The sequence below is a fragment of the Daldinia vernicosa genome (assembly GCF_022497035.1).
Source record: "Daldinia vernicosa strain CBS 139.73 unplaced genomic scaffold F5Y00scaffold_1, whole genome shotgun sequence".
NCBI classification, from domain to species: Eukaryota; Fungi; Ascomycota; class Sordariomycetes; order Xylariales; family Hypoxylaceae; genus Daldinia; species Daldinia vernicosa.
The window spans coordinates 761,567-782,349 of NW_025953917.1; the positions used below are offsets into that span (position 1 = coordinate 761,567).

The 20,783-nt window shown below is 48.3% G+C and overlaps 6 protein-coding genes across 6 annotated transcripts; 2 read left to right on the forward strand and 4 right to left on the reverse strand.

The window, feature by feature from the left end:
* Positions 1–196: 196 nt before the first annotated feature.
* On the forward strand, positions 197–3,106 carry F5Y00DRAFT_267496 (uncharacterized protein; the record flags this gene model as incomplete). The annotated part of the gene is made up of 8 exons (XM_048012078.1): positions 197–296; positions 379–514; positions 634–908; positions 990–1,174; positions 1,261–1,375; positions 1,436–1,761; positions 1,830–1,879; positions 2,149–3,106. The coding sequence occupies 8 exons, from the start codon at positions 197–199 to the stop codon at positions 3,104–3,106; spliced, it is 2,145 nt and encodes a 714-aa protein (XP_047870203.1).
* F5Y00DRAFT_222725 (pyruvate carboxylase) lies at positions 3,052–8,019 on the reverse strand. The gene is made up of 10 exons (XM_048005766.1): positions 7,429–8,019; positions 7,330–7,350; positions 7,264–7,271; positions 7,168–7,179; positions 7,073–7,110; positions 6,985–7,016; positions 6,800–6,919; positions 6,664–6,725; positions 3,555–6,596; positions 3,052–3,493 (listed from the first exon to the last, which is right to left on the reverse strand). The coding sequence occupies exons 1-10, from the start codon at positions 7,589–7,591 to the stop codon at positions 3,386–3,388; spliced, it is 3,606 nt and encodes a 1,201-aa protein (XP_047870204.1). The 5' UTR covers positions 7,592–8,019; the 3' UTR covers positions 3,052–3,385.
* A 3,238-nt stretch (positions 8,020–11,257) lies between these two features.
* Positions 11,258–12,531, reverse strand: F5Y00DRAFT_222727 (UPF0041-domain-containing protein). The gene is made up of 3 exons (XM_048005767.1): positions 12,352–12,531; positions 12,001–12,073; positions 11,258–11,880 (listed from the first exon to the last, which is right to left on the reverse strand). Exons 1-3 carry the CDS (start codon positions 12,422–12,424, stop codon positions 11,619–11,621), a joined length of 408 nt encoding a protein of 135 aa, XP_047870205.1. The 5' UTR covers positions 12,425–12,531; the 3' UTR covers positions 11,258–11,618.
* Positions 12,532–12,849: 318 nt separating this feature from the next.
* On the reverse strand, positions 12,850–14,274 carry F5Y00DRAFT_222731 (Sm-like ribonucleoprotein). Its single transcript, XM_048005768.1, has 6 exons — positions 14,058–14,274; positions 13,975–13,983; positions 13,828–13,899; positions 13,468–13,776; positions 13,329–13,416; positions 12,850–13,273 (listed from the first exon to the last, which is right to left on the reverse strand). Exons 1-6 carry the CDS (start codon positions 14,079–14,081, stop codon positions 13,143–13,145), a joined length of 633 nt encoding a protein of 210 aa, XP_047870206.1. The 5' UTR covers positions 14,082–14,274; the 3' UTR covers positions 12,850–13,142.
* Positions 14,275–14,573: 299 nt separating this feature from the next.
* F5Y00DRAFT_250327 (ribosomal protein L5 domain-containing protein) lies at positions 14,574–15,211 on the forward strand (the record flags this gene model as incomplete). Its single annotated transcript, XM_048009718.1, has 3 exons — positions 14,574–14,576; positions 14,637–14,775; positions 14,835–15,211. 3 exons carry the CDS (start codon positions 14,574–14,576, stop codon positions 15,209–15,211), a joined length of 519 nt encoding a protein of 172 aa, XP_047870207.1.
* Positions 15,212–20,014: 4,803 nt separating this feature from the next.
* On the reverse strand, positions 20,015–20,765 carry F5Y00DRAFT_267500 (uncharacterized protein; the record flags this gene model as incomplete). Its single annotated transcript, XM_048012079.1, has 1 exon — positions 20,015–20,765. The coding sequence occupies exon 1, from the start codon at positions 20,540–20,542 to the stop codon at positions 20,015–20,017; it is 528 nt and encodes a 175-aa protein (XP_047870208.1). The 5' UTR covers positions 20,543–20,765.
* Positions 20,766–20,783: the final 18 nt, after the last annotated feature.

Below are 20,783 nucleotides of genomic sequence, written 5' to 3' on the forward strand. Positions count from 1 at the left end.
CCTCGCCTTATCTGTCGCATCGTTCTAGGCCGAGAGCGCCTGACCGCGATAGGAGGGGAAGAGGCCGATCTGAAGTTATACCGCAGGAATATACATATAAGGTAGACAAGCATGTCACGAATAGCTATGCGAGGGGGGGGTCCTTTACGAGTATACTTCCCTTTGGCTTCTTAAAGCCTCATCTTAGTTACTCAATATGGTACTGCTACTTCGATCTTGTGCTGCCCTTGCGGCATTAGTTAGTTGTGTTCAAACAGCAGCGATTTCTAGGTCGTCGTATGAAGATGGAACTTCACGTAAGCTACCTTAGGTAGTTAACTACCTCTTAAAGGATCCTCATGTGTTTAGGAGTTGTCGGGCTAATTTGGCTCTTGTTAGTTGTGCAGCCGGTGTATAAGCCGCTAGATCTAGGCTCGATCAAGCCGCTGGGATGGTTTAAAGACCAGCTCGAGCTCGAGGCGGCGGGGCTGTCGGGGAATATGTTTGATTTCTATCGCTTCGTGCACGATTCCAAGTATATAGGGGGGTCTACGGAGTATTCTGGTTTAAGGCAAGGCTATGCTATGACTTGGGAATACCCTCAAGAGATATATGTATGTATGTATGTATATGCTAATTATCATATGTTGGCAGCGAAGCTTCGCCCTACTGGTTCAACGGCCTAGTACCCCTGGCCTTCGGACTAGGCGACGAGAGGATTCTCGGCCAGGTGAAGTACTATCTGGATTATATCCTCGACCACCAACAAGAAGACGGGTGGATCGGGTGGGAGACTACGCAAGCTACGAGGGGGCTTTGGGCGCGGTGCTTGCTTCTGCTGGGACTTGTACAATATGCGGAAGCCGATCCGACTCAGACGGAGCGTATCGTCGATGCTATGCATCGCTACGTTGTCCTTGCACATAGCAGTAAGTCTCGAGGTTATGAGTGATTAGTTATTATAAGGAATGCGTTTCTGTCAACTAACTAACTCGGCATAATATAACTAGTGCTCCAGAATAACTACACTGGCCTCCTGGTGCATGGTAACGACACTTACGACACGGCCGGGTTTGGCGTAGGTCGGACGCACGAGATGCACATCCCATTGCAATGGCTCTTAGAACGCTACCCGCGGAACAACTCCGAGATCATCTGGGAGACTATGGAACTCATGATCGAGGGAGGCGTACTGGTGAGTAATATCTTCTGGATATAGGGGCACTAGACGGAAAAGAAAACACAAGAGAGAAGACGCTGACTCAAAGTCAATGATTGCAGTGGGGAGCAGACTGGAGAACATTTTGGACGGACGAAGCATACCCGCATGTTCTATACGAAACAACACCTTTCAACCTGAGTTGGGTCTTCATCCACGGTGTAAACATGGCACAAGGTAAGAATGTGAAGAGTGAAAGATCAAGAGATAACCAGCATAATTCTAACTCATCCCAAGGACTGCGATACCCCCTATCCCTATACCTCAACAGCGGGGACAAAGCCCTCAAGGCGCAGACCCGCAAAGCCGTCGACCTGCTAGCAGAGTACCATCGTTCGCTCGCGGGCACGATCCTCGCCGACGAGTACATATCCGATCTGAATCCCAGCCGGGGAGCCGAGCTGTGCATCGCCGCCGAGGTCATGTTCTCCTCGGCGTATATCTACCAGTACCTAGGCGACAACGACATCGCCGACTGGGCCGAGCAGACTGCTTTTAACGCGTTGCCCGTGTCGGTCTCGCCGGACTGGTGGTCCCATCAGTACGTCCAACAGGAGAACCAGGTACGTAACATTTGTCCGTTCTATATCTGTTTAAAAGGAGTATCCATCTCGTTAACCCTCGCTCGCAGCCGTGGTCTCGAAACCTAAGCACCGATGACCTCTGGTGGGATGTAAACTCGTACGCCAACGTCTTCGGTCTCGAACCAAACTACGTAAGCCCCCTTTCCCTTTATCCCTTTTATCCCTCTTCTACCCCCCCCCTCTTTTATCCCTCGCTATACTATACTATACTATACTATACTATACTATACTATACTATACTATACTATACTATACTATCCTCTCGTCCGAAACTAAAACTCCATAGCCATGGTAAGTAAAACCTCCAACCCTAAACCAACCCCCCCATCTAACTACGATACCTAACCTAACCCAACCCACCCTCAGCTGCACGGTCAACCACCCGCAAGCCTACCCCAAATTCCTCGCCAACTCCTTCGCCACCACCCCCGAAGGCGGCCTAGCCCACATCTTCCTCGTCCCCGGCACCGCCGCCACAACCCTCGGCTCCGACAACAACAACAACAACTCCATCCTCGTCTCAGCCAACACAACCTACCCCTTCGGTCACACCCTCACATACACCATCTCCGCCTCCCAACCCTTCGACTTCTCCATCCGGATCCCCACCTGGGCCCTCCCCAGCCTCAGCACCATCAGCACCAACTCCACCAACCCCCGCACCGGCGTAGCCCGCACGAGCAGCAGCACACCCCTCTCCCCCGACGACCTTAGCCTGCAGCACGTCGCCGTCCCCGCCGGCATCAGCACCGCGACTCTCCGCCTAGCCACGGCCCCGCGCGTCGTCCGCCGCGCCAACGGCACCGCCGCCGTGTACTTCGGCGCCCTGCTCTACGCTCTAGCCGTCGAGCACGACGCCCTCGCCGTCGCCCCGGTAGACTACCGCAGCGGAACCGTGCTGCCGCCTTCGACGACGGACCCGCGCGGCCACACCCACGACTACGTGCTTACGCCTAAGCGCGGCTCCAAGTGGAATGTTGCCATCGACCCGACGCAGATCCGCGTCGTGCGGAGAAGCAGCAGCAGAGACTCGAGCCCGAGCGCGTTTGAAGAGTACACAGATGACGTCCTGGAGGTTAGTAGTGACGAGCTTCAGAATCCAATTTGGGATTTGGGCGCGCCGCCTATCGAGCTGCGTGTTGCTGCTGTTGAGATAGATTGGCCGATTGCCATGGACACGGCTGCGGATCCGGGCACGTTCGATGTGACGCCTGTGGGGAAGCCGTTTTACGCCCGCTTTGTGCCTTACGGCTCGAGTAAGTTGCACATGGCCTTATTACCCGTCGTCCAGCTAGATGATGTAGACTTCGACGCGTCGGACTAAGACGATCAAATTGTTCAAACTAAACTTCACAGCAAAGAGGCATATCCAGAGAAACAAGATAATTGATAAATTGAACACATAGTTGCGGTGATAAAAGCAGGTATTTTACCTCTTGAGTGAAGTAAACTTAGGGGAAAGGACATGTATGAAAAGTCCACGTTGACCCCGAGTACTCTGTCTCCGTCCCTGGAACACACCAGCCGAAAGCCTCGCAAGCACCCGATACCGTTACTCCGCTATACATTTCCTATACTTTACCTTTTTATATGCAGATCGTGCTTAGGGTTTCACAATCTTGCATACCAAGTCCGATCCGTCGACTGAATCGCCCTCTCTTACTTGAAGGTCTGATACCTTGCCGTTGTGCGGAGCTGATATAACCATTTCCTATCACGAGGATTAGTAACAAAACTTTGCGTATATAATATCTAAATAGTAGTAGGCTTACCATCTTCATGGCGCTGAGCACAGCCAGAGGATCGCCCTTCTTGACTTCGGAACCCTCGTGGATTCTCAGTTCAACCAAGACACCAGCCATCGGAGCACCAACTTGGCTGGAATCGCCAGGGTTGGCCTTGGGCCGGCTGATATTCTCAACGCTGGCCTTCTTGTCGTCAACTGTGACTTGACGAACTTCACCATTCATCTCGTAGAACACCTCTCGTTGTCCGGTGTTCTCGGACAATGGACCAACAGCTAGTAGCTTCAGGATCAGGACTTTACCCTTCTCTAGTTCGACATGGAACTCTTCGCCAATTTGCGGCGCAGAGAGGAAGTACTTGGTCGGCAGGACCGACAGGTCACCATACTTCTGCACAAACTTCTTGAAGTCTTCGTACACCTTGGGGTACATGAGGTAAGAAGCTACATCAGTCTCAGTAATCTTGCCCCATTTCTGCGTAAGCTCGGAGCGCGTCTTCTTGAAGTCGACGGGGTCGAGGTAAAGACCGGGTCGCTTGTCAAACTTTCGACGATTTCTAAGAGCCTTTGAGCGTAGGGGCTCGGGGAATCCGCCGTAAGGCTGGCCCATCATGCCCTCGAGGAATTCGAGGACTGATCCGGGGAAATCGAGCTCGTCGGCCCGATCAACAACGTCCTGAGGTGAGAGCTTGTTTGAGACCATGAATTGAGCCAGATCGCCGACAACCTTGGAGGTTGGTGTAACCTTGACGATGTCTCCGAGGAGGTCGTTCGCGTGTTCGTAGGCCTTCTTGGTTTCCGTCCATTGAGAGCCGAGACCAAGCTGGGCGGCCTGGAACATCATGTTGGTCAGTTGACCACCGGGAATCTCGTGCTCATAAACCTCAGGGTCGGGTCCGATAAGGTGAGCCTCGAAAGGCGAATATAGAAGGCGCAGTTGCGACCAGTAGGTATCGAGAGCACGGACGTGTGCGGGGTTTAGGCCAGGGTCCAGTTCAGAACCCTCGAGCGACGCAATAATGGCATTGATGCTTGGTTGGGACGTCATTCCCGAGAGACTGTCCGTAGCGGCATCGACAGCATCGGCGCCAGCTTGAGCACAAGCGACCATAGAAGCAACACCAGTACCGGCAGAATCGTGGGTGTGAACGTGGATTGGTAGGTCGGGGTACTTCTTCCGGATAGACCCGATGAGAAGGGTCGCGGCATGGGGCTTCAACACACCAGCCATATCCTTGATTCCAAGGACATCGATATCTAGTGCCACTAGCTTGTCGACTAAGTCGAGATAATAGTCGAGGTTGTACTTCTTCTTGGGGTTCAGCATATCTCCGCTGTAGCAAACGGTACCTTCAGCTACACCGCCAGCTTTCTGTACGGCTTTAATTCCGACTTCGAGCTGGTTGATATCATTCAGGGCATCAAAAACACGGAAGATATCGACACCATTCTTCTTTGCTTGGTCAACGAAATGCTCGATAGCATTGTCGGGAAGCGAAGCGTAAGCCACACCATTTGCTCCTCGAAGAAGCATCTGGAAGGGGATATTTGGAACAGCCTTTCGCATCCTGCGAAGGCGATCCCACGGGTCCTCGTAGAGGAAACGCATAGCAACATCAAAAGTAGCGCCTCCCCAACATTCCAAGCTGTATAGGTTGTGCAGAGCATGGCTAGTCTCATTTGCGATTCCTAGAAGGTCGATCGTTCGTACACGAGTGGCCAGTAAAGACTGGTGGGCATCACGCCAGGTCGTGTCCATCAATAGACAACCCTTGTACTGTCGAACGGCCTTGGCGAATGCCTTAGGGCCTTGTTCGAGGATAATTCGTCTCCAACCCTTATTGCAGGGTTGTGAGGTATCAATCTTGGAGCCGTTGGCATCGAGAAGTTCTGGAAGGATGATATCACCCTTGAACTTAGGCTCACCGATCTGGCCCTTGATACTGCTTCCATTGACTGCGATATCGCCAAGGTAAGCCAACAGTTTCTGGGCACGGTTCTGGCTGCCGATAAGGTCGAACAGCTGAGGAGTATCATCGATAAACGTGGTCCAGCAGGTACCATCGATGAAGGTGGGATGTGTCAGCAATGAGGCAAGGAACGGAATGTTCGTCTTCACACCACGGATACGGAACTCGATAAGAGCTCGGAGAATCTTTCGGCGCGCAATCTCGTAGGTTGAACCGTGGCATGTGCATTTCACCAACATGGAGTCGTAGTACGGAGTAATAACCGCACCAGCGAAACCATTGCCACCGTCGAGACGCACTCCATTGCCACCGGCGGATCTGTACACCTCGATTTTTCCAGTATCCGGCTGGAATTGTTTTGACGGGTCTTCGGTAGTGATTCGGCACTGAATCGCGAAGCCTCGTGTCGAAATTCGGTCTTGAGTTAAGCCGAGTTGCTGAAGCGAAGCACCTGCGGCAATTTGGATCTGAGCAGCAACAATGTCAATACCGGTGATTTCCTCGGTAATGGTATGTTCGACCTGAATACGCGGGTTGATCTCAATGAAGTAGTAGCGGTTCTGTTGGTCAACTAAGAACTCTGCGGTACCCGCATTTCGGTAATTCACGGATTTGGCCAGTTTAACTGCGTCGGCCAGAATGGCATCTCGGGTCTCGGCGGGAAGATCTTTGGCGGGTGCGATTTCAACCACCTTCTGATGTCTCCGCTGGACCGAGCAGTCTCGCTCGTATAGGTGCACAATGTTACCGAAGTTGTCTCCTAGCAGTTGAACCTCAATGTGCTTCGGCTTATCTAAGAAGCGCTCAACGAACACCGTACCATTTCCGAAAGCCGTCTTGGCCTCGGAAGTAGCTCTTTCAAAAGATTCCTTGAGACTTGATTGCTCGCGCACAACTCTCATACCTCGGCCACCACCACCGTAGGCAGCCTTGATAATGATAGGGAATCCATATTCGTCAGTGAACTTCTTCACCTCCTCAAATGCCGCTACCGCGCCTTCGGTTCCCGGCACGACGGGAACTTTCGCGGCAATAGCTAGCTTTCGGGCAGATACTTTGTCGCCAAGTGAGTCAATAACATCAGGAGAGGGACCGACAAACTATACAGGGTGACATATTAGTCAGAGTTCGAGATGACCATTAGGACTAACATAGACGATTACTTACGATAAGACCAGCTTTCTCAACGTTTCGGGCGAATTCGGCATTTTCAGATAGAAAACCATATCCTACGATGAGTTAGAAAAAAAAAAAAGAAACTTGAACTCAAATGCAAAATGCAAAATGAATAAATAATATTTACCAGGATGAATCATCTGGGCGCCGTGTTCTAGGGCAATCTTAATAATTTCGTCGCCAGCGAGGTAAGCGCCGACCGGGGTATATTGTCCTCGCTTTCCGATGACGTAGGCTTCGTCGGCCTCTATAAGTCAGATAAGTTAGCACTCAAATATTCCCCTCTATCATTATAGCTGGATATCTGCATACTTTGCCGATGCATACTGAGTCGGTCCTCATAACTACTGGAATTAGCCTCAAATACATTAGAAAGGTCTATATTAGATGCGTTGCGCACCTGAAAACTGCTATGGTGTGCAGCGATAATTCGTGAGCCTAGTTGCGATGTTAGTCCTTGAGAAGCTCCATCAAAAGCATAGCGGGGTTCCATACTGTTCTAAAGATCTAATAGTTACAAAAAAAAGCCATAATTAGTTCTCGGAATCTTAAGTCATAATGAAGTAGTGAAGTTATATTGGGATGCCATACACGAATAGCTACTACATGTTAGCAGAATGATCCAGATATCTTGTTAACATGTGTAGTGCTACTTACGAATTTCTCCTCTGTTAGCCACTGTAACATGATAGACTTGTTAGCATACCCGACGAAGTATTGATAGTAGTAAATGGCAGGATATTTGGTATAACTAACCCAACAGCTTGTTCAGATGCATAATAGAGCTGTTTGCGCGAATATGATGCGCCGTCTTGCCTCCTGCTGGCGGCGCGGCGTCCTCCTCAATGACATCTTCGTTGTCATCATCGATGGCGGCTTTGCGGGCAGCCTCTAAATCCTGAATGTCTTGAAAATCCATATTGGATAGCTGAAGATGTTAAAAAAAAAAAAAAAGAAGTTCTATCTCTGCCCGAAGTAGCAAAGGGTTGTTATAAGCTCGCTGTGTGACGTAGGAGGGGAGGGAGGTTTGTTGAGCTCGATGTCGAGAGTGGTTTGGTGGGGTATCTCAAACTGGGGGCTTGAGCTCTCCCCTTCGTCCACGCTGACGTATGAGCTAGGGAATCTCTAGGCTGATTTTAGGATTGTGAGATGTGATATGAAGTACCGCGGAAGTTATAATAAATGCAAAGTAGGTAAAGCACAGCTAGAAAGAGGTAAATAACGAGGTTCGTCTTTGTCTCGGCTAGGTGTGTTATATAGATAATGAAAAGTTGGAGAGGGCAGAAAGTATGAAAGGTGATGACTCGGAGAGGAGACTCAAGGGCCTCTTAAGGATTTTTTTTTCCCTCTCACATTGCGGGCCAAGAAACCATTGCAGAAGGTTAAGTACATACCTAGCGTTAGTCCAATCTTCTTATTGCGCACACTACCCCTCGATATAGTCTAGTACAAATATGATAGAAAAGCACGGGTAGTGGAGGCTAAGAGGTCAGTTACTTTGCATACTTTGCATAGGCCACGGACGGGCAAGCGGGATGGGTTGCTGAGGCGGACATTTGAGGGGATTATTCTCCTTCTCGTCCCCCTTCCCTTGAGAGACCATCAGCTTGTCTCACACCTATGTTGCCAAGTACCGGGACGAGCCTACAAGGTGTCACCAGACAAACATCCACTGAGGTTATCGTTGCCTTGCTCTCTTGGCTCTGAGTTGCTACAGTTGTAGGAAACAGCTGCGTTTGATGAAACAACCAATACGGCTCGCCGAAACCACTCCGAATTGACCGGATGGGGCAACTACAGGGTTACAGGGCCTTGGCCTGAGCTTCAAACTTGGTCTCTATACCGTGCAGTATCTAGGCCAGGCTAATATCTAACGTATGTAATTCCATGGCATGGTTGGGGTGTAGCGCTTTGCCGCGGCAAAGTCTCGTATTATTAGCCTCGAGTTGAAAGATGGCGCTGTTCGTTGAGAGATTGGCAATGCTCAAGTCTAATCCAGAACTGCGCTCGGGCTATAAATCCCGAGAATTACTTATTCACTTCCAAACTAACAATATAACAAGAATAATGGGCGATATCCGACCCAAAGTAGGGTAGTGTATTGTGTTTTAGGGGAGAGTATGACAGGGGAGGAAGATGCATGGCGGGGTTTGGCGGGGTCGAGGTAGGAAGTACCGTAGTAGTTTGCAGAAATGCACCTCGAGCACGAGCTCTGAGGTATTAACTGCTGCAACTTCTGTAAATGCTAATGCTGCAAAATGCAGCTCCTTCCTGGTCCCGTCTGCAGAGCAAAGTCACACCGTCACGGAAGTACCTACCTATGTAAGAGGGAAGGAGCAGAGGAGGTATCTTAACGCTATTTTAGGTCATGGAAACTTCTGTGCTGGAACCTTAGGTACATGTTGTGTATCTCCAAATCCAACCAATCATTAAAGCGGGATAAATTAGCTTGCTTCTCTACTATTAGAAGTATCCGATAGTTTGGTTTGTCTAAGGAGGCTTACAATGTTAGCTCGGACATCTTCCAAGGCAGCAAGGTTATTGAGGGGGGGATGTCCTCCCGACAGTGGCTTTTTTATTCACTCTATTCTTTCGTATATGTATAGGTACCTAACTATTGTCATATTAAATTACATGTATAGAAGGTGTATTTGAGATACCACCCATAAGCATATATCTAAGTGTATAAATGTGAAGTGCTGCCGCGTAGTTAGTAACTAGTATTTTCTCACATAGGCATAAGTTACCTATTTGAGTAAACTCCTGTCCAAGCTTCTCACGATTACATCATCATGTCTATACTCTTACATATAACTATAAGTTGAGACTATATACACTAGGTCTGTTAGGAAGATCATCGTTTTTCTGCATGCATCCGCATTTTATTGCTACCGGCATGCCAAGCTCGATCGTCCAAGTCTGATACTCTCTATAGGATAGCGGTGAAGATAATTTAGATTTTGTGTAAGTCTTAACTTAGATCTCGTTATGACTCGTTCCTCGGCTTGTTTCGCTTTGACTGAAATTAAACTAACTCGTAATACAGAATAATATATATTACTAACACCCTTTGCCCCCCTTACACTCCCACCGCCTCGGCTCGTACCCGGAACCCGAAATGCAATAGCAAATATCTTATGCGCAAGGTATCTGCAAGGTAGGTAGGGTTGTGTAAACGTGTAAGTTTGTTTAGTATCTATCATAGTCTCTTGTAGTCTCTTGTAGTATGCGCCAACTCTGCGGCTTTGGTGCTAGTATTGTTTCCATCTGACAGCTTATCTAGATTGCGCTATTAATTACTCACCAGTCGCTTGGCGAGACGGTTAGAGTCACATCTTGAGCGTCGATCACGTAAATATAGAGGCTTTTCTGGTACTATGTACCTTTCCTTGCCAAGCTATGGATCCCATGCATCCACCCGTCTTCTGCTACATTATATCATATTTCTTGTCCGCGTACTTGGCTCTAAACACTCAACTGTTTTCTCTCGGCACGAAACAACCAGGGATCCGTTTGGGATACGATGCGTGATTTTATTGCTAATTATACCACTTGTTTATTTTTTAACCTCGTAATTGCTGTCACATGTTCGTTTGATTTTTGTATGAGGCTGAATAAAGGGTCCAGCAAATGCTATCTCCGACCAAGGCATTGGCACTTACTTGGCTACGTAATAATCCATAGTAGACAATACGTGTATATGACAACTACGAGCTGTGGTTGGGTTGACGTTTCATCCAACACCCCCCACACCTCTTTGAACGGATTATAGACCCCTATCATTGTGATCCTCCGGCTTCTTTCTTCATTTCTTAATAGGCCCCTCGCAACAGGCAAGTATATCCGGTACCCATGAATGTTGCTTCGTTCTAGCTGGTGTCAGATTAACACCCCTACTGCGGAGTTAAGCACGCCGCCTTGACATGAGTGTGGTGAGGGCTAAAGCATCCGCGAAACTTAAATAGCTACGGGAGATGGCCAAGACGTATAGGAGGTATGTACAGTACATATGACTCTCTAACTTAGTTCAACTTAGAATTTACGAAACGCGTCGTCAGAGCGTACATGTGACCAACTACCATGGACTAGGCACTCCTTGTTTTAAGCGTGGGGGTGTCCGTTACGTCGATAGGATTGGTATAGCTAGACAAACATGGTCGGTTCGAAGTCCTTAATTCGTCAATACTACCTACTTGTCCGCTTATGAGTCCTATTGCCTTAACTTGCAGTACTGGCAATACTACCCTCAGGGGCCAGAGCTGTATACAGTATCATTGCTATACTTTCCAAATATGGAAATGAGCTTTGAGCACCAATTGGGCCTTTCACGTGCCCTGGAGGGAATTTCACCATAAGCTTTATTGGGGCTTGCTTCTTAGGTAGGTAAACACGTTTCGAGTGAGATAAAATTACACATCTTGGGGTTTGATGACGATCATGTCAACAGCTTCAATATCTTGGCTTGTCATGTCTTTGTTTTACTGAGCTCCACCAGGCGCTTGCTCGGCCCAACTACGAGACGAATAAATCAACGCCCAGGAATATCGAATAATAATAAACTATTATATATCGAGAACAACCATGTTCAGATATTCAGAAACATCTTTAAGTAAGAGGATGGCTGGATAACATACGATTATCCTTCTTTAATGATCTATTCGTGTGCTGATATAACTGGAATCAACAGAATTTGAATTCTAATGAGCTATCGCGAGAATGACCTCAAACCCCTTTCGATGCAATAGAAATACAATTGTTGCAGCTCCTCCCCAATGAAGGTCCGGCCCTATCTAGACCAATTTCCTCTCGCCATATCCCTCTACCGAATGGTCGGGTTTACTGTGAACGCAAACATGCGGGCTTTCTAGTCGAACGCATAATATCACCGGTGACAGGTTCCATAAGAGACAGTTGACGCCATGAACACCCCAGATATATGGAATAGCTTATTTTGAGGCGACCTCCTTAGCCTTATCACCGGCTGCGGCAGCCTTTTCCTTGGCTCCTTCTACGGCGCCCTGGGCACGAGCCTGCTCTTTGCCACCCAAATGATGCCATTTGAGGTATCGGTAACCTTGTGTTAATTGTGAACCCTCGTTGATGAAATGGCACAGGAAGAGGAGATAATTCTTAGGCGTCACGGCGAGGGCGTATCGCATAAAGGTCGCTGAGTAGATGCAGAGAGCTCCTGTCATTGAACCGGAAATTCTGTAGTTGAGAGGCGATTTAGCTTAAGAATTTGCCTATGCAATACAGACGGAGGCAAGGGGGGGTTGCTTCAGATGCGCTCCATCACAACACAATGCGGTAGGTATATGGGCAACGTACAGCTCAGGTGATTTCTGCGCATCCATCACAGCGGCAACGGGAATACCGAAGTTCGACGCCGGTCCCCAGAAATCTAATTACGAATTATATCAGCAGCTAGTTCCTACTAATTTAACGGTAGCGCATCGTGTCATGAATGACCGCAAACTGTGCCAGGAACCAAGAATGATGGTAGAAGTATAGAGGGCGGAGCTTCTTAGCAACTCATGAGCTATCTGCCATATCCAGCATCATGCGCTACTCGAAGACGGCGGATCTAAAAAGTGAAGACTAATTTAATCCCATCGTGGATGGCCTCGGACATGACGGGGTAAAGTCCGTACACCGGAAGAGTAATTGGAATTCACATACGCGTCGAACAGAGGTAGTTCAGAGTCGGATTCGACCGAATCTTGGCGTTGGCTGCTTTGACGAAGGCGGCCATCTTGAAGCTGTCACCGAAATATTAATTGAGGACGAGGAGGGAATATTTATGAGGTAGGTGATGTCGTTGAAATTGCGCGCCGGCAAGGGAAGATGGTCGGGTGTCCGATTCGGAACACATGGAAAATTTCCAATGGGGCACCTGAGTTTGGCGGGCCTAAATTTGTTGGACAATAGCCCTTACATGTACCATATAGTACTAATTACATACTGTTTGTACTTGTCAACTTAGATCCAACCATTTAGGTACCCAGCTGCTGTCAGCCGGTCCCGCTTATTTCTAGCAGACACTTACATTGTAGGCACCTTCCATAATATCAATCCAGGTACCTAACATAGATGTACCTAGGCGCTTAATAGAACGTTGAACTTATTCCCTCTAAGAGTCAAAGTATTATCTAATACGGATGACATATAAACGACGTGCGTAGGTAATATGCAGTTTATTGCTACGCAAGATATAAATAAATCTCCTCCATGATATACTTGTCAACCTCAACCTTTAAGTCGGCAACTAATGAATTGGCCTTGAATTCTCGAGACCCAATGCGGTGCTATGACCGAGATCTTCTGAACTAATATAGAGTACAGAATATAATTCCCGCCATTTTGGTGTTATCCATTACGTAGTTTTTGGCCACCACCCCAAACGCCAATGGTATCTGCATTCGTTACTCGGCAGGATTTCTTTACCTTAGAACCAAACGTTCGCTCTATAACTATCTTCGCGGAGGAGGGTTGAATCCCGGAGGAGGGCCACCGGCAGGATTAAAGCCAGGAGGTGGGAACTGAGTGTTCTGGGGGAAGCCTGGCGGCGGGAATCCACCAGGGGGAAACCCAGGCGCGGGAGCTGGTAAAAATTAGCATGTAATATTCTTGGTTATATAGGAATTAAGAATACTCACGGCCACCTCGTCCAGGTCCAAATCCAGGGGCTCCACCAAACTGGGGGAAAGGAGGGGGAGCACTGCCACCAACACCAGCAGCTGGTCCCTGGTAATTGTTAATACTAAACATTGGCGTTACTGCAACACGGAAACTTACAGCAAGGGACGACGGGGCCGCACCACGGCCGGCAGGACGCGAGACACCTGGACCGGAAGTTAAGCCGGTAGGTAAACCACCCGGAGTACTCTTTCCAAGTCGCGTGCTAGGATCGGCCGGAGGCGCAGATTCAACAGATAAAGACACAATATGAGCACCACGTAGAATCGTCAAACCCAGAGTGCGCTTCTCCTCTGTCTCGATCGTCAGGGTTGCGGCTGAACTGGATGCGCCGGGGGCAGTAGGCTTATTTTGCTTCCGCTTTACGCGTCGGAACTCTTCAGTATCGGCAAGGACGAGATTCATATGCTACGAGACAATTAGCCGGGATTCTGAAACCAATGGATGAACGTCAATTACCTTGTCGAAAGCAAGCATCTGTCCCGTCATCTGGCGGCCGTCCATCAACGTGACCCTCATGCGGTAGTTGATCTAGAAGAGTTAGCAGGTACGGAACGCGTATAGCTCGAGGCGTTGTGTATAACAACGCGACAAAGGGGTACGTACGTAACCGGCCTAGAGAACATCCGTTTGGTCAGCCTGTAATGTCAACGATGAAGCTATGAACCGGTGAAGATTAGACGACGTACCATTTTGCCCTGTTTGTTCGACATTTTTGCGATGATTAGCTCCAAAGGAGCCTCTCAAGGGAGTTAAGAAGGTTGTCTATTTATGAGCTTGGAATCGAAATGACTTGAACTTAGTCTCTATCGATTCTCTGTCGCGTCCGGTGGGTGGGAGTTTAGAGTCTGAGCTTCAATATAGTAGATAGGCGGAGCTCAATGGACGAAAATTGACGAGGCGGCATTCTCAAGGCTGAAGTACTAAGCTCGATTGAAAGGTGGGTCTATGTATATTGACGCTAGTACTGGATGAGTAAGGTTAATTCAAGAAGCTCGGACCCCACCCGTGTAGACATTCCTTAAGCCACACTTTACACTAGCCTCACCAGCTCCAATTTACAATAGGGCAAGGAAACCCTTTTACCACTGCGAAATTTTGTGGGTGCTTCTTTTTCGCATCTTCACCATCGCCAAATTTCGAGCCAAGAGACAACAACATCTTCCAACCTTTTCGCGATAGTTACTAACCATCAACCAGCCACCATGGTATGTTTAATTCCGAATTGCCCGTAAATATGCGCGGCTGCTAATAATTATTGTCAATAGTCGGAGAAGGCCCAAAACCCCATGCGGGAGCTCCGCATCCAGAAGCTCGTCCTCAACATCTCCGTTGGTGAATCTGGTGACAGATTGACTCGTGCCGCGAAGGTCTTGGAACAGCTTAGCGGTCAGACTCCTGTTTACAGTAAGTCGTACCCTGGTTGTCAACTGCAAATTCGACTATTCCTAACCCTCGCGCAATAGGCAAGGCCCGCTACACCGTCCGAACTTTCGGTATCCGACGTAACGAAAAGATTGCTGTCCACGTTACCGTCCGTGGCCCCAAGGCCGAGGAAATCCTTGAGCGCGGCCTCAAGGTTAAGGAGTATGAGCTCCGCAAGCGCAACTTCAGTGAGACCGGGAACTTTGGCTTCGGTATTAGCGAGCACATCGATCTCGGTATCAAGTACGACCCGGCCATCGGTATCTACGGCATGGACTTCTACTGCTGCATGACCCGCCCTGGTGAGCGCGTTACCCGCCGCCGCCGGGCCAAGAGCAGAATCGGTGCCAGCCACCGCATCAACCGTGACGAGACCGTTAAATGGTTCAAGCAGCGCTTCGATGGCATCGTCCGATAAATATTAGGACATTGGACGATATTGGAAGAAACTACATGGCGTTGGCTGGTTGCATTGATTCAGGCGGATCCCCGGGACAAAACGATTCATGGAGATGTATCTACTGAATTCTGGCGAGTAACATCGCTCTTCTAGCTTGACTTGAATTAAGTCAGCTGCGGCCTTAGAGACCGACCGGCATACTGCCGGCTTCCCATGCATTAATGAAACTACGTGATATCCCACAACTCTTAAAGCTCTCTGTCTTATTCCTAATATAATTTTAGAAGTCAAACACTACCTATCCAATCAAGTGTAGCTGTTATTGAAGCAGGAATTAAATTAGGTATTTACTTGACCTATAAGATTTCTCTTGCCGAGGGGCCTCTCCTGCTTCTTAACGTCGGTATTTATGAAGGGTCGTCTAATACGTACGTTTATCTTTTAGAATATTGTAATCTCTCAATAAGGGCGTTTTATAGGGCTAAGAGGTAATCCCCGACTATTACTTGCATGTTATTGACCTAGGTGCCTCTAACCTAGAGTACAATTTATTACTTCCGTTCTCATTATATGAGTGGGTGTTATTAAATACATACCTTACAGTCTTCACGAAATCATTGCCACTTACACATGTGTAGGTGCATGTATGTATCAAGCAGTTGCTACCTATTATGTAGCTTTATGTATTATATACCTATACATACCTCATAATCGGTGGGTTAGTCAGCTATGTACGGTCTTGAAGGTGGAAGGTGGAAGGCACAAGAACACCTCATACCTGCCATGGAGCTGTGCCTTCTTTGCTTGGTTAGACTACAGCAGATTACACAAACTTTATGTCCAGAAAATTTATCACTTTCCTTTCAAGCTTATTTTCAGGTCTCCCTGGTTGACTCACCAGTGGGTAAGACTTGATCATCTCGAGTATCTCTGATCTTGACTCTATTGGTTCAACCCACGTTCAAAGCCTTCGATTATATCGCACTTATTTATAGTTGTCCCTATACAGTCGCCTGTAGTCTGCGTACGTGTCGAATTCACTCTGTCATACAGGCCATATCATTGACCCTATTGACGGCCGACGAAGGCTTTGAGAAGGACGTCCATTCCAGACTATCTATCCCACGCATCTATAAGAGAATAGCTTGATAGAGGATTAGAGGCCCGGAATATGGACAGTAATGTAAGTAAAATTCATCTTAAGGTAACATTTCTTCAAGATGGTTATAAATCTACGGTGTCATATGTACTTACCGTATCGTAGTAGAGGCGAGAAATATGTCTTGTCAGTGGCGACACAATTCTCACGACAATTGGGAGATGACGCAGAGCAACCCACCTTCGGAGCTCCCAAATGACCCTATCATTTCTACAAGCTCAAATCCCGACGAACGTTCTTCGTCGCCAGCCATACAGGACGAACATACACAGCAGTCTTGCAGCGGTTCGGCGCAGGAAATGGCTGATAGTCTTTTTTCCAACCTCGCACAAGCAGAAACAGAGCCTATCCCTCGTGATAATTATATGCCCAGCCCTGAAGATATGCTCATTCCTGACTCTCCATCCCACCCCTCTTTACCATCAGATTTTGAGGATCATATTACGTCGATCCATACAACCGAAACAGAAGCTATGCAGCCCCCTGAGATAGGTTCTGAGCACATTGCAGATAGAGAAAATGGCAACATCAGTATTTCGGATGAGAGCGCTAGCGACTTTGAGATGCCTGAAAGCGAAGGAGGTGGATCAGATAGCACTTATATCGCAGGAGCAAGTACCCGACGTGGAAAGAAAAAGGTCTCATATAAAAGGGCTGCCAGTAAGGCCCCAAGACCACAGGCGACAGCCAAGAGCGACGCTCAAAACGCTTCGGTTACCAAAGAAGCTAAGCAAGCAAGTACCATAAAAGGCCGGCCGCGCAAAGTCGAGAGTGTTTCCAAGACAGCGTCGAAACGTACCAAGCAGGTTGCGAATACTATCGGTGTACAAAACACACCGGCTAACCCTAAAGCCAAGCCTTTAGCATCTCAGAGTCGCATATCACGGCATTTTCAAAAGGGAAATAAGGATGGAGGTCTTGAAAAATCAGATAAGGCCATCCAGAAACCTCAGTCATCCCCTGGTGAGCAACGGGTGAAGCCGAAACCGTCCACCGCTAGACTGCCCAAGAAGTCGTTTTACGGAGAGTCAAACGACGACCCATCGGCACAAGTCGCGCAAGACACTAACAAAGGTACCAAGCCCCAATTGACGTCCAATACAGAGTCGGGAGTTAAACAGAGCTCGAGCGACCGGAAGCAGCTTTACCCTGCCTCGCCAATTAGGGTAGACGATAGTGATGATGGTGATGACTATGTCTGGTATCCGCCGGAATCCCCTACAAAAGAGCATGAACCACCACCAAAAGCTCCAATTAATAGCAAACCTTCATCCAACACGCCAGAAGTAGCTGTAGGACCCAATTCAAAGAAGAAGCGAAGTCCAATACAGTCGGAACCGAAGTTGGGAAATTCAAAGAACAGTACTACACGAACTTACGGACAGAAATCCAATAAGAGTATAAATAGCAACGCACAGTCCCATGGAACAAGGCGTCAAGAAGCCCTGCACGTAGAAGAGCCTATGCCATCTGAGTCTGAGCAGCCTAAGAATCAGAAACTCGATATATCTGGCTCCAATCCGAATCCTAAAGCCGACAAGAATACTGCTTTAACTCGGGTGAAAAGGGAAAGCAATGAAAATGACAAACGAAAATCTGTTCCCGCAAGGACTCTAGAAAAGCCTCCGGCCGAAGTTACAACTACGAAACGGGACCCGGAGCCGGGCGAGGATACGGATATACTTCCTCCACGAAAACGCGCATCGGCAGAATCTCCAGCCGCTAGTACACAGAGGGCTCCTGCGAAGGAATCAGTTACTTCGGCATCTATTGCGAGCGTCGCCAAAAACGAAATAAAACAAGCAGCACCCGGACCTCCGACAACTCATAAGGAACCTGAGTATTTTGTCGATCTTTATGATAATCAGGGCTATCATCGCAGCATGCGGAGTGGCTCACCGAAGCAAGGACTATCAGATAATTACTCGGACAATCTTAAAGCATCCACAAAGCAGGAAATTCCCAATCGTAATGAGGATTTGAAGGAAGCTAAGAGCAAAATAAACGAAAAATTAAGCTCAGCACAGGGAGTAAAATCGCTGTTACCGGCTCAAAGCGCGGGTTCTGGCCAGGGGGAGGCTCATACAAGAGACGTACAAAAGAGCTTAGGAGACCTCAAGATTCACGCCGAACAGGCGCGTAGGACTTTTATTCCATCTAATGACCAAAAGTCTCTTTACGTGGAGGCAGAGGGCTACAAAAAATACCGTGTTAACCCAGTAGAGACTACGAAGCGCTCAAATATTAGCAAGTCGGATAGTCCTTCAAAAACCTCGAGTATAATTGTAGGGAATGAAGTAGTCTCCGGACGCAACCCACCCCAGGAACCCCAGCAGTCCGCTGAATACAAGGAACAATTCCGGTTCTCGGACGAGCATCAGGCATGGCTTGACCATAAGATATCTTGGCCTCAGCAGATGCCTCTCGACTCTGAGTCGCAACTACATCAAACAAGTGTTCTTTCGCCAGCTGATCGTTTCAAACCCCCGGTGGATAGTTCGATGAGGCCTACTACCCTAAAGGACATGGAGAATTATCAACACATATCCAATCCGAAGTCTCGAATAATATTCCCTTCAAGCCCTAGTGAAAGACCTTTAGCTAAAAATACAAATGACCTTATGCCTCAGGTCCCACAGCTTCATCCGAAGTCAGTGGATTTTGCTTCTAGAATCGCTCAGGGTTACGAACAAGCAGGGTTCGCCAATCGAGAAATAGTTAATGAGAGGACCAGCTATGAAGCCGCAAAGCAACAGTTGTCATGGTTCCAACCAAACGTTGCTACAAAGTCGCGGATTGACTCAAAACATATTTCCCCTGAGTCTGCTGACTTTGTTGGGTTCCATAATGGAAAGGGCTCAAGAGGATATGGTAAACAACAGAGCAACCTGACATCAAAACCTAGATACGAGGCGACATGGCAGAAAGCAGTCGAGGCTGCCTCCGGCGGGGTAGTAGATACTCTCCACTTCATTTCTACAGTGAGTGCTTCCTTCACATGGAGTTGTATCGTAGAGCTCGCTAATGGGGCCATAGTCTCTTCTTGAACATCTAAGGACGCGAGAGGAAAGTATTTTTAACATCGTACACGAGTATAGACGTAACGGCACTAAAGTTTCGGAGAAGCTGGTCAAACGCCAAACAGAAGAATGGCGCAATGCTTCGACTGCAGTAGAACAGAAATGCTCAGAAGTCGCGACGTTATATGAGGCATTATCTAACGAAACGCAAAGCTTCCGAGCTAAATGTTCGTCTAAGTGTCGCGACCAAGCATATGCTGAGTGGCAACAGCAGACGGCGCGAGTCAAGGATGCAATACGTATAGCTAGGGAGGAGACAACCCTGGGAGAAGGACAATGATCGGCTTCCGCCCCGGTTATCTATGTCTTTAGACTTGACACTTCGCCGTAGTAAACGTCGACATAGGGTCTCGCTTGGTGATTCTGAGACAAATGTTTTTGCTAGGAGAGGCAGAAATAATGTTGCAACCAGCTCGAAAACTTTAGCTTGTTTAAAATTACATTATTCCGCGAGAGGATATATTACGGGTGCGTTTTAATATTTAATGCTGAGTCGGTAATTCTTTATATTCATAGGCGAATTATATAAAGTGGGCGTGGGGGAGGATGGGTGAAGCGATATCACTCTATTTCCAAACATAGCTATTTTAGCAAATCGATAATGCTGTTAACTACCAAATCATCTATTCTAATTGTTCCCTGCGTGGTGTGTTCCGTGGTAATCTTGGAAATGCGAACCAGATCAGAAGCGTGGCGACCAATTGGGCGAAAACCACTACTTGGAAGACTCGGATCCCGAGCGTGTCGGCCAGCGCCCCGAGCGTGAGACGCCCGGCCGATCCAAAAGCCGGACGACGAAAGGCTGGCTAAGTAGTCAGATGCGTGGTTAACTCGCTGCATGAAAACTATGATCCAGTTGGTGGTCGTTGCGATACTTGTTCGAGTCCTCGAACCGGAAGGCGAGGAGTACATAGTAGTATGGAGTGATGCAGCAGCGGTGAAAATAATGTGGAATAGGGGGCCGATGGCAGCGATGCCCCGTTGGCCGAACCATATGTGGATAACACTGTTGAGATAGGCGGCTACCACGTAGCCGACAGGCCATACTAGGAAGACAAAGGAGACGCGGAGGTCCGTTAGGCCGTAGTAGTCTTCGAATTGGGGGACCATGACTGACTCCGAGGGTCGATACCATCCATCATTCCTAAAACTACGAAGGAGAACATTGCTGCGGTGATACGGAGGATGAGGCTTGTTGAGTGGCTTCCATGGGGTAGAACTGCCCACTCGCTGGGAACGAACGTCCTCCGATGGGTTGAGACCTCATCGAGAAGTGATGAGGGGGGGATGCGTTGAATCATTCTCTCTTATCAGAGAGTCGGACTAGGGGCCGAGGAGGCGGTCACCCTCG